At 35.6% G+C, this 12,708-nt stretch overlaps 1 protein-coding gene and 1 non-coding gene across 9 annotated transcripts in view; both read left to right on the forward strand.

Moving 5' to 3' along the window:
• HNRNPR (heterogeneous nuclear ribonucleoprotein R) overlaps positions 1-12,708 on the forward strand; it is a 34,679-nt gene that overhangs the window by 6,790 nt on the left and 15,181 nt on the right. For all 8 annotated transcript variants that reach the window (XR_004233359.1, XR_004233360.1, XM_031962631.1 and 5 more), the window contains 3 exons: positions 3,659-3,772; positions 8,217-8,393; positions 10,165-10,300. Coding sequence is in view for 6 of the 8 variants with exons in the window: in XM_031962631.1 (XP_031818491.1) it covers positions 3,659-3,772; positions 8,217-8,393; positions 10,165-10,300 (427 nt within the window). In the remaining 2 variants the exon portion in view is untranslated. The remainder of the gene's footprint in view (positions 1-3,658; positions 3,773-8,216; positions 8,394-10,164; positions 10,301-12,708) is intronic.
• Positions 9,250-9,355, forward strand: LOC111719881. The gene has a single exon (XR_002769826.1). It is a non-coding gene; the product is annotated as a U6 spliceosomal RNA (small nuclear RNA).

Below are 12,708 nucleotides of genomic sequence, written 5' to 3' on the forward strand. Positions count from 1 at the left end.
CTTGCCCTGTTTGCCTCCTAGTTTTTGTGGAGCTCAAATGTGTTTCTGTATACGTGCTTGGAAACTTTGCAAATGTCAGATTGTCATTATCATAATGACACCTGAATTTGTATAGAGTCTTTCTCAGAACATTTGTTTCTGTTTCTTTGGGCCTTCTCCATGAGTCTTTCTCATTAAAGAAGTCACTCTTCTTTCACTCTTCAGTCACTTGTTTCTTTTGATTCTCAGTGTGCCTTCATGATTAAAAAGAACACCTGAAAGTGAAATGGGAGATTAGTGCTGATTAATGAGGATACCTAGCTAGATTTTATGTTTTCTTGACTGCTATTTACCTCACAATCTTGAGCAGGAAACAGACCAACACTTTGCTAGCATGATAGAACTTCTCCCCCCTGTCAATAGTATTTTATTTTTCCAAATACATGTAAAAATAATTTGTGTTCCAAATTTTTCTCCTCTTTCCTTTATCTCTTCTCACCCCAAGTCAGCAAGAACTCTGATATAGACTAAACATCTACAATCTTTTTAAACATATCTCCTTATTTGTCATGTTGTGCGAGAAAAATCAACCAAAAAAATAAAAAAACCAAACCCAAAAGGTGAAAATACCGTGCTTCAATCCACATTCAGTCTCCATAGTCCTCTTTCTGGACGTAGATGGCATTTTCCTTTATTTATTTATTATTACAGCTTTTTATTTACAAGTTATATGTATGGATAATTTTACAGCATTGACAATTGGAAACCTTTTGTTCCAATTTTTCCCCTCCTTTCCCACTCCCTCCCCAAGATGGCAGGTTGACCAATACATGTTACATATGTTAAAGTATAAATTAAATTCAATATTAGTATACATGTCCAAACAGTTATTTTGCTGTACAAAAAGAATCAGACTTTGAAATAGTGTACAATTAACCTGTGAAGGAAATCAAAACGCCAGGTGGACAAAAATAGAGGGATTGGGAATTCTATGTAGTGGTTCATAGTCAGTAGATAGCATTTTCTGTCCCAAGTCTATTGCGATTGTCTTGAATCACCTCATTATTGAAAAGAGCCAAGTGCATTACAATTCTTCATCATATAATCTTGTTGTCATGTACAGTGTTCTTTTAGTTCTACTCACCTCACTTAGCATCATTTCATGTAAGTCTCTACAGGCCTCTCTAAAATCATCCTGCTGATCATTTCTTATAGAACAATAATATTCCATTGCATTCATATACCATAACTTATTCAGCCATTCCCCAGCTGTTGGACATCCACTCAGTTTCCAATGGAATAATAAAACTTTGAAGAAGCCTGAAAAAGGAAATATCTTGTGTTGTAGGGTTTTGTTTTTTTTTTTTTTTTAAATAGAGATTGAATTTGGATATTGTATAAGGAACAGCATTGGATTTCAAATTAGCTTGGATTCTAATTACTTTCACCATCATTTTTTCCCTAAGTTTTAGGACTTTTCTGTACTTCAGTTTTGTCATTGCCAAATGGAATAATTTCACCCATTTCCCTTCTTCATAGGCCTATTAGTATGGAGTAGTAGAAAGAATTTTTATTCAAGACCATGACTGGAATCGTGGTTCTGCTGTTGTCTGTGTGAGACTTTGGACAAGTCACTTAACTTTTTGGGCCCTATGAGAGAAGAGGTTGGACTAAGTGATTTCTCAGTTTTAAGGAGTAATATTTGAAAAACAAATTCTTTAACCTTTGCAGTAGATAGGCCTATATAATTTATCCTATATGAATTGCTTTCTCATTAAGAACACTGAACGATTAAAAAACAAAACTAAACCTTGGGTTGGAAATGGGAGAGAGAGTAGGACAATTTAAGAACCCACTTAGAAATCTATTTAGAGATGAGGGTGGCTGCTATTAAAGCAAGCCTGCTCACAAACTGGGTGATCTTGGCCAGATTACCTTCTTCCTGGTTTTTGGTTTCACTTAAAAATGAGGGAAGTATATTACAATCTCTCTAAGGTCCCTTCTAGTTCTGAGATACTATGATCCTTAAATGGAATCCTTGTTTAATGAATGGTATAAATTAAACTATATATGCTATTCAAGGCTTCCATTCTTTAGGAAACTTCCTGTTTCTACATCATAGTGATGGCACATTATCAACATTGGCTATTAACTGTTTTGTAATTGTGTCATTTGACCATGTTTCATACAGTAGAGTGAGACCAGGGATTATAGGTTAATAATTTACATTTGAATAATGTTTAAAGTTTATAAGACACTTTCTTGAAAAGCTTGTGAAGTGTAGCTAATGACACATCATTCTCATTTAATAGATGAGGAAAGAGATAGAGATTTTGAGTCCTCCCCTCCACCCCCCCCAAGGTAGCAAATGTCCAAACTGGGAATTTGTAATCGTGTATCTTGAGTCAGTGATTCATTGTTGGCTCCTATATTACTCATTGTGTGAAATACTCAGTTTTGTAGAATCAAGGACTACCTGGCTCCAGTGTGCCCAAGCCTACATTTCTGTCCATTTAGAGGGGTTTTCTGCGCGTTTCTTTATGTGAATTTAACCCCACAGTATGGTCTGAGGGAAATCTATTGACTGCCCTTACCAAATTCCTGGCTTAAACAAAACTGGACCAGATAACTAAGGGTTAGATTGTGGTACTAATCAGCAGTACAGAAGGAATGAGTTGAGTGAATATTAAAGTTGGAAAAATCTTCTTGGAGGAAGTGAAACTTTTGAAGGTTAGAGTGAATGGAAAGAGGACATTTCAAAGGGCTAGGAACAAAGATGGTATGAACAAGGACTTGGTCATGCTGCACACTAAGGAACAATTGGAATAGAAATTGCTTATTGAAGAATAACAATAAATAAATTTGGACAGCTATTGGTAACTTGGAACAAGAGTTGGGAGTATCCCTAGCAGACATTTAGATCAGCTCCCCCATCTTAAGTAAGAAATCCTTTTAGAGATTGCCATCAATTGGGGAATGGCTGAAAAAGTTGTGGTATATGAATCTAATGGAATAATCTTGTTCTATAAGAAATGACGAGAAAAAATCTTAGAAAAACTTACAGGAACTGATGCTGAGTGAAGTGAGCAGGAAAACATTTACATAGTATCAGCAACATTGTATGATAATCAGTCATGAATGACTTAGCTTTTCTCAGTAATACAATGATACAAGACAATTACAAAGGTCTCATGAAAATAGCATCCATGTCCAGAGGAAGAGTTAATGGAGTCTGAATGAAGATTGAAGCATACTATTTTCACTTTATTTTTTCCTGTAGTTTTTCCTTTTGTCCTCTTTTATAACATGACTAATACAGAAATGTTTTATATGATTGCACATGTATAACCTATTTCAAAGTGCTTACTGTCTTAAGGAGGGGAAGAGGAGAGGAAGAACAATTTGGAATTCAAAATCTTATTAAAAAGTCAATATTAAAAATTGTCTTTATATGTAATTAGAAAAATAAAAACAATACTAAAAATCCCCTTTGAACCATCCCAAAATAGTAGCCGTCTCTGCTTCCTGGTTAGCTGGAGTCGAATTTTACAGAACCCTTAAAAAGTCTGTTTATATAAAGCTGTTTTAGGATTGAGTTGGCGAAGACCAACATGTCGAAAGATTAGTTTTTTTTTTGTATAACATCCATTTAGATTTATAAGCTGTATTATCTTTTTAGGCTTTGCTTGAGAGGACTGGTTACACGTTAGATGTAACCACAGGTCAGAGGAAATATGGTGGTCCTCCTCCAGATAGTGTGTATTCTGGTGTACAACCTGGCATTGGGACAGAGGTGAGTTTGATGGCTTTCTTCTTGGAATCTTTTCTACATTAGAAATATTCTGGCAAATGTCTGAGTTTTTTTAATTCATTTTAATTTTGCTCTTAGAAGGTATGTAAGCATGGAAGATGAGAAAATCAAAAAGATTTAGAAATACAAAAAGATTCTAAACAAGTTTCTAAACATTCTAAATTAGAATATAGATTCTGGACTGTATCTTTGAACTTGAGAAGACATTAATAGTACTTCTTAGGAGCTGAGTGGGAAAATATCCTTTCTCAGCTTCTCAGTATATAGTCCTATATAGTTCTGTAGGAAGTAGCATGGTTCATTGGAAGATGATGTAATCTTGGGAGGCAGGTTCTGGGTTTAAATCCTGGCTCTACCAGAATTAGTAGTTGTATCATCTTGTGTAAATCTCTTCTGGAGCCTCAGGTTCCCATATTTAATAAGAGGGTTGGATTAGATGAGCTCAGGTCTCTTCTAACTCCAGTATGTCAGGCTTTAAGAGATGAATATAGCAACAAGAATGAAAAAAAAATCAATGAACATAAGCATGCTATGCAAGCTGCAGAATTAAGCAAGTTGAAAAATTGCTATGTTGTAAAATAGGAAGAGTACAGTATTTGGAGTCTGGAGAACCTGGGTGTAAGTCCTCACTGATATTGTTGGTTTATGTGACATCACGCACATCATCACGCACATCACATCACAACACAGGGCAAACGATCCCTAGTCTCTTTCAATTCCTGAATCCTCTGAGCCTATAGATTGTAAGGAAGAGAAGCATAGCAGTTGTGTAAGTCCTGGAAAAGAAAAAGAAAATATTTGTAAGTGGAAGAAGCAAAAAAATAATGTTCCCAACTTCCAACATTCTGTATTAATTCCAAGTTAAGTTGTTGAATACCTTATTCTTTGCAACATTAACTAAGCTCACTGAGGGCATCTTTCATAACTGTTTCTCAGTTTAAAGATTGGTGTGTGCCTCTTTCTGTGCCTTTAACTTAAACAGCATTAGATGGTCTATCTGTCTGATGGAAAATAGTTGCCTTAATTATATAGAAAAAGGGCTTTGTGGGCCTTACATAATGTACTATCTTCAGCAGTGAGAGCTATTAATTTTTTTGCTTATAAAACTGATCTATTTTGGCATTTTATTATTAAATCCCAAGAGACAGGGAACTTGGGAATCCCAAGTTCCTGTTGAAGACAGGAATACCTGGCTTCAAGTCCCCTTTGTCATACAGTGGCATTTACACCTTCCCTGGGAGTGTAAGTGGCAGAGAAGGTGCTGATTGAGGAGTCAGGAGTTCCCTATGCTAGTGAGATCACAGGTTCAGTTAAACAAGTGGCCAGATGTTCCTATGCTACCTGTGGTCCTGAAAGAATGAGATTTTTTGATTTCTAAACACAAGCAGGTCCTCCTCCATTGATGTAAGTTGGAATCTACAAGAACTTACTCTATTGCCTCAAGCTGGGTACATTCCTGAGTTTTTTTGAAGGTGTTGCCAATAGTGTGTAAGTTGTGATTTTATATACTATATGGGGATGGTAACAGGCATAGTCTTGGTAGTAGTTTGTTGGACTTAAGAAGACTAGCTTTGCTAAATACAGAGGCTCATCAGGAGTAGGTCATTCAGTAGGGATGGAGTCCTTTGGCCACAGCAACCCATGAAACAATTTTGGGCCCTATGAGAGTGATTTAGGTTTTTTTTGACTGTGATGTTGAATATATATGTATATATGTGTACACACACACACACACATATACACACACATACATATATGATGAATGATTTGGAGGAGGAAGAGAGAAAAGTTAGAGCCTATTTCTGTAGTCTCTGGTGGTTAGGACCAGAACAAGGAAAGTAGCAGTAGAACAGGTACAAAATACATTTTAAATGAAGAATCTAGAGAATTTTATAGTATATGGAGGGTTGAAGAAGGAAGAACCAAAGGAAAAAAATGATTTGAAGTTTCTGGGCTAAATGTGCTACTCCTGTTAAGAGAGGAAGGCAGGTAAGGGAATAAAAAATTTTTTTTGAGCAGTAGATGATTTTTATTTTATTTAATTATTTTTTTACAGTATATTTTTAAATTTAATTAGTATTAATATTTTCTCCACCATTTTGTTATGTCTAGAAACTTAGTAAAATTATAAGTTAAACCTTAATTTGTAATATCGGCTGATTTCCAAAGAGAAAATTCTTGGTCTGAAAAATTTAACAAATGGCTCTTTTAAAAAAATTATTATATATTATTTTATTATTTAAAATTATATTATCATTTTCTTTTTATGTTATCTATCCTAAGTGTGAGTTTCTTTTTTTAAAATGGCGTTTCCAAATATGTGCAAAGATAGTTTTCAGCATTTACCTTCATAAAACCTTGTGTTCCAAATTCATCTCCCTCTTCTCCCCTTCCCCCAAGACACCAAGCAATTTGATACAGATTAAATGTGTGCAATTCTAAACATATTTCCTTATTTGTCATTGTGAGCCAAAAAAAAAAAAAAAAAAAAATCAAATCAAAAGAAAAAAATGAGAGAGGAAAAAAAAGGCAAACAAACAACAAAAACTGTGAAAATACTATGCTTTGATCCACATTCAGTCTCACAATCCTCTCTGAATGTTTATGACACTTTCCATCACAAGTCTATTGGAACTGCCTTTAATCACCTCATTGATGAAAAGAGCCAAGTCCATCACAGTTGAGGTGATTTCTGTTTTAAACACATCGAAGTGACAAATACTAAACTGGCCAAATGTAAATTGAACAGAGGCTGGCAAATTGGCCTTTGAGTAAACTAAATCTGACTTGCTTATGTTTTCCCATGGTCCATGAGATAAGAATGTTTTCTTTTTACATGTCTCTCATCTTCTATAACAGTTGTCCCTCACATCTGTGCTCCCTGGAGGGAAGCGCCTTCTGTTGAAGAACTTTTGCAGAGGGCTAATCCCTAGTCTTAGGGGTGTTCAGTTGGTGGTTACTAATAGCACAACTATAACATGGCAATGTACAAAATGTCTCAACCTTGAAAAGATTGGGAACCACTGTTATGTACTGAACCCAGCACAATGTTTTATGTAGGAGTTACACAGAGGATGGCTATTTGGGTTAAATGAAGGTTTTTTTTTGTTTTTTTTTTTTTTTAAAGCTGTGGGAGCTTAGCTATATGTAAATGGAGGTAGAACTCCTGCTAAAGTAGGAGACTGAAAAATACTGAAAGGGAGGGGTTCATTGAAGGAGCAAGATCCAGGAAAAGGTGGGAGTAGAAACTTGAGGCAAAGGAGGCAAACTTATAGATTGAGAGAGAAAGAAATTAGAGTGAGTCTAGAGCATGGCTTTTATGGTAAGGAGGGGAAAAGAGAGACTAGTAACCTCCACTTCAGTAAAGGTGGGGGCCAGGTGACCTGTGTAGGACAGGAATTGGGGGAAGTAAGAGAGTCAATGGTTGTGGAATTCTGGGAGTGAGTGGACCAAAATTAAGGAAAGATTCTGTTTCTGGCTTGCTGTGAAGATCTGTTGAGTGAAGGTTAAACATTTTAGGTTTATCTAAAGGTAGGTGGAATAGCTATTCTGCTGCTATAAAACTGTAGAAAGAAATTTCTGGAAATTAGAGTTAACTTCTTCATCTTTATGCCAGCTATTCATTCGGTAAGTTTTTAAGAATATGAAATTTTATCACAGAAGATGAGATTGTCATGCTACAATTTTTCTTCCAAGTCTTCAATGTTTCACTTTAAGCAGAATTCTGAGCACAGATAACATTGTTAAAGGATGAAGTTACCTTTGATATATTCTTTAATTTTGTATTTTAACTGTCCTATTTTCATGCAGATTATGAAATCATTTGGAAATTTTATTAGATTTATTTACAGAGTTGTTTTAGGGTTGACTGGGAGTCCAGTCTTCTGAACTACGTACATTTTGGGGTGCGCCACAGTTACTGAACATCCACTGAGGCATCATACAAACAGCATGGGTTACATAATCCAAAAACCTTGGGCCAGAAGACCTGAGTTTGAATTCTGAGTCTGACACTTGTTAGCTTTTGACTGTAGCCAGATCATTACCTTATTATGACTTGTTTTCTCACCTGTAAAGCAAGGTAAAAACTATTACATGCATGAAACCAATTTATAACTTTCAAAGCAGATTATAATTGAGTTTAGTACTTATTTTTCTGAGATATTTAATCATTAAAGGAAAAATTATGTATAGCATAATGTCTAAAAAAAGTTTTAATATGCTAGCAAAATTTGAAAAGATTTTTGCTAATGATTGAAACAAAGGTTTATGTTATAATTAAGTACTTATCCTGCCCTCTCGTCATGCCAGTTAATCATGTGTATGTAACTTTTTTTTTAAGAATCGATTTTTGTCTACAATATGGCTTTTGAATTTATATATTTAAATTGGACTTTAATGAACTATTTTTAAAAAATTCCTTCAGGTTTTTGTAGGTAAGATACCAAGAGATCTCTATGAAGATGAGTTGGTGCCACTGTTTGAAAAGGCTGGTCCCATTTGGGACTTGCGTCTTATGATGGATCCTCTGTCTGGTCAGAATAGAGGATATGCATTCATTACTTTCTGTGGAAAGGATGCCGCACAGGAAGCTGTCAAGCTGGTATGTAAAGGGGCTAAACTCTACGGTTCAAGGATCCTTTGGAAACCGTTCAAATGCTTTGCTTTTAATGATCATTAATTCCTATTAGTTCTTGATTAAAAACTTTAGTGGGTGACCTTTTTTGGTTGGGGGAATGTACTTAGACCACTTGGTTTTAGGAGTTTCATCTCCATTTTGGCTTTGGCTGATCTGTACTGAGAGCAAGAAGAGGTCCTCAGCTCTACTTGGCTTGGCTTGAAAAATATTTTACTCCTTTAGTCTCTCATGTCTACCATGCTCTGCTCCTGTGACAGATGGCTTCAGCTCTCTTATTCTTAGAAGTATCCTTGGGCCTCCTTTGTTTCTTGTTATCTTTTTGTCTTAGGTCTTGAGAACTTTTGCCATTCTTGTTCTGTCTCACTTTCCAGTCTTGTCTGTTGGGTACCTTCTTCCCTCTGTTCCCTCCAAATAACAACAGTAAGCAAGCAGTGGCAAAGTCACTCAAGTTCAATGTGTCCTAGAGTTGGGAAATTATGTCTTGTTACCTTCTTAGCACAGTGCTACATAATCAGAGGCCTGAGACTTCCCCAGGTTGGGGTAAATGTCTTCATCACTTTGCTCCTTTTCTCCCTTATAGTTAGATGATTCATTGAGGGGTTCCAGTTTCCTTCTTTAGTGTTAATGCCTCCCTTCCTAGAAGGAACCTAGAGGTTGGTAGCTTGGAAGCATTCCCTTTCTTCTCCCCTCTCCTGTTTCCTTTTCTCCTCTTACACGCTTCCACCCCCTGTTGTCCATATAGCATCAGGAAATTTAAACTACAGATAAGTTATCTTATTGAAATGTGGGTATTGAAAGCTTGTAAAAAATCATTAGTATAGTGCTCACTTTGGCAGCACTTAGATGAAAATTAAAACAATACAGAAAAAATTAGTGTGGCCCTCTACAAGATCGAGATGCAAATTTGTGAAACATTTGATATTTTAAAAATCATTGTTATTATGATTTGTTGAATTTCAGACCCACAAATTTGTGTGCAGGTATCGCATATTATATGCCATTGTGTTTCTAATTGTAGTGTGTTAGGTCCAGTATTAAAATGACATAGAAATGTTGAATTATTTTTTAAGAAAGTTTTTTTCTCATTTGTTATGTATCATCACCATACTTTGATATTCTTGGGGGCAAACTGCTTGATTTTATCCTAAATCTCTTGAATAATTTATCTCAGTTGACTTGTCTGAAATAATGAGAAAAATTTTGAAGTAGATTAAATTTTGTTTAAATGGGCCAATCTCTTCTGTCCTCAATTTTGAGTAAGTTGAAGACAAAAGGAGGGAAGTGACAAAACCAAATGGAATTGGGGGTTGAAAGCATTTTCTTTTAAGGTAATAACATTTAAAAAATAATAGCATGGCAAGCATTTATAAGGATATAATGAATAATTTAGTTCTAATGATTCAAGTTAGCAGTTCTCCAAGTGTGGTCCAGGGAGTAGTCAGTAAGGGGCCCTCTCAGAAGTCTGAGAGGTTAAAATTATTTTCAAAGTAATAATAATAGGACAATTCAGTTCCTAATGTGATAAATATCAGTAGTTTTAATCCACATAAACAAAGCTCTTTGAACAGACCTCAGTAGAAGAGTATAAAGGGTTCCTGAGACCAAAAAGTTTGAGAACTGCTGATGTTAAAGAAATGCCTGATTTTATAAAGTTATTAAATACTTTAGAATTAAAGTTCAGTATCCTGAGTGTGGGGTGGTTTTGGGGTGTATTTGGGTTTTTTCTTCCTTGCAGTGTGACAGCTATGAAATCCGTCCTGGTAAACACCTTGGAGTATGCATCTCAGTGGCAAACAACAGGCTGTTTGTTGGATCGATTCCAAAGAACAAAACCAAGGAAAACATATTGGAAGAATTCAGCAAAGTCACAGGTAAAAAAAAGTAGTGTTTGTAAATTAGTTTGGGGGAATTAGAGTCATCATCTAAGCTTGAAAGGTCACTTTAGATCCCAGTGGTGTCAGACTTGAGCCAGGTACATGTTGACTTAGAAAATCTCGAATCAACATTATGTTGTATTATATTTTTATTTCTATTAAACATGTGTCAAGTACATTTTAATTTGGTTCAGGCCAGGTGCAAGTTTGATGTTGTCTTAGTCTTTGAAATTAGAGATCCACATAAAAGTGAAAGGTCTTGTTTTCCTCCTCCTTCCTCTGTTTTTTTAAAACCATCTCTTTGTTTCTACTCATCTTTTGACTGATTTGGGTTCAGTTTGGTTATTAATGAATATTGGTAGCCACTTTTGTGAGTCACTGTTTTGGGGATCAATTTGGCTCTGTCTGATGGGTTTATTTCAGATCAGGATAGGACTAAAGTTACACTGGACTTTGGGGAAACTCAGCCTATCAATGTAGGATACTTTGAGGCCTGGCTTCCTTAATGGGAGATGACCTCTCTCTATGTGAGTTAAAGCCTGGACCCTTATGTCAAGGGAGCTGGGTCCTGGACTAGATTGGACTGACTGTGCCCTTCCTGTCCTAATTCCGTTTAAAATACAGTGTACATGCAGTTCCAGGTGTCTATTCTTTGTTTTCAAGATGCTGGAACACATAAATTGACCTAGGTCATCTCTTGCATCTCAGCAAGATTATGTCTGTCATGGTTAACAGATGTTAAGGATCTTTAAGAAGGGAGAGTCCACATTCTTCTTTGGTGACCTAATATAAATAGCCCGGACTGGAAGATTTTTCTTAATGGTTCAACTGTATTATTATTATTGCAACTGAGGCGGAGTTTTTCTTTGTTTTTTCAGTCAGATTTAGAATGGTTGTTTAATCTTTGAAGAGGAATATTTTAGATATCTGGAGACCGGTCATTCAGGCCACAAAAGTAATTTAGGCTAACATAATACCTAACATGCTTTTATATGCATTCAAAATAAGAACAACTAGCAAGCTAAATAAATTATTTCTCTTTTCATTTTTGAAGTCATTTCCAATCTATCAGTAAGCCTTTATTAATCTACAATGTGCCAGATTATGTGCTGGGAATAGAAAGATACCAGTGAGACAGGTCCCACTTTTTAAGGCATTTACATTCCAGAATGATGGGATGAGAATAAATTATTTTTCCTTTTTGTCTTAGAAAATGCACAAAATAAAGTTGGCCGTGATCATTGTAATTTTACTATTTGTTTTCAAGATCTAGAATTATGTTTGTTAAAACCTCACTCTTGCTTTAATAATATTTCCTAATCAAATGAATTCTTGCTACTCACTTTGTACTGTCTGTGCAAATTACTTACGTTCTCTTGGAGCCATTTTTCCCCCCTATTTCATTACTACATAGGAGGCATTGGAATTTAGAGGAATTTGGTGGTAGAAATTAAGCTTCTAGACTTCCAAGAATCATTGCAGCTGTTCTAGGTAAAATAGAAGCATTCTAAACAGTAGGGAGACAATACATTTTCATACCCCACATCTTCACTCTCATCTCATTGTTCCTTTCAGTATCTAGATCTTATGTGGGAAGACATACTTAATAGGTTTTTTTTTTAAATTAAATTTTATTTTCTTTTCCATTCCAAATCATCTCTCTCATTTCTTTCTCCCAACCATTGAGAAGACAAGGAAAACAAAACCTGTTACAAATATGGATAGAGAAGAAAAACATTCCCATATTAACCCTGTTGCTCCCTCCACTCACCTTACTCTCCTTTAAAAGAAAGAAAAAAATACATTTCACGCCACATGCAGACTTCACCGGATCTCTGTTTGGATGGTATTGGATAGCATGGTTCCTCCTGAGTCCTTTGGAATTCTGGTCGGTTGATCAGTACTACTGAGTCTTTCAGAGTTGTTTGGCTTAGTTTAGAGCTGTTGAATATTAACATAGCTTTTTCATTTGGGGAAGGCCAAGGGTTATCTTCAGAGGAGCTTGACTGGTGTAGTGAGTTCCAGTAGTTAGGCTTTTGTGTAGTGCTTTGGATAACTTTTAGGAGCTAAGACTGTTAGGTAATGGACTATGTATAGCAGAGGACTGTCTTGAGTACTTTTGCTCCCTCCTTACCTGTGTTTTGATGGCTTTTTCTTATCGGTACAAGAAGGCAAAATAGGCCTAAAAATGATGTAAATTTTATGGTGTTAAAAAAGTTCTATAAAGATCTTTGGTAATTAGTCAGAATGAATTCTCTCTGAAATATTTTGTTGATGGTCTTGAAGATTTAGATCTCTGCCCTTAAATGAATAAATGGTTTAGAATTTCAATAGCTAGGATAGAGATTTCTGTCAAAAAGCAATGAAGTATTGTCAGTTTTCAGCAGCATATTTGGATTGCTGAA

This window comes from Sarcophilus harrisii, chromosome 3 (assembly GCF_902635505.1).
Source record: "Sarcophilus harrisii chromosome 3, mSarHar1.11, whole genome shotgun sequence".
NCBI lineage: Eukaryota > Metazoa > Chordata > Mammalia > Dasyuromorphia > Dasyuridae > Sarcophilus > Sarcophilus harrisii.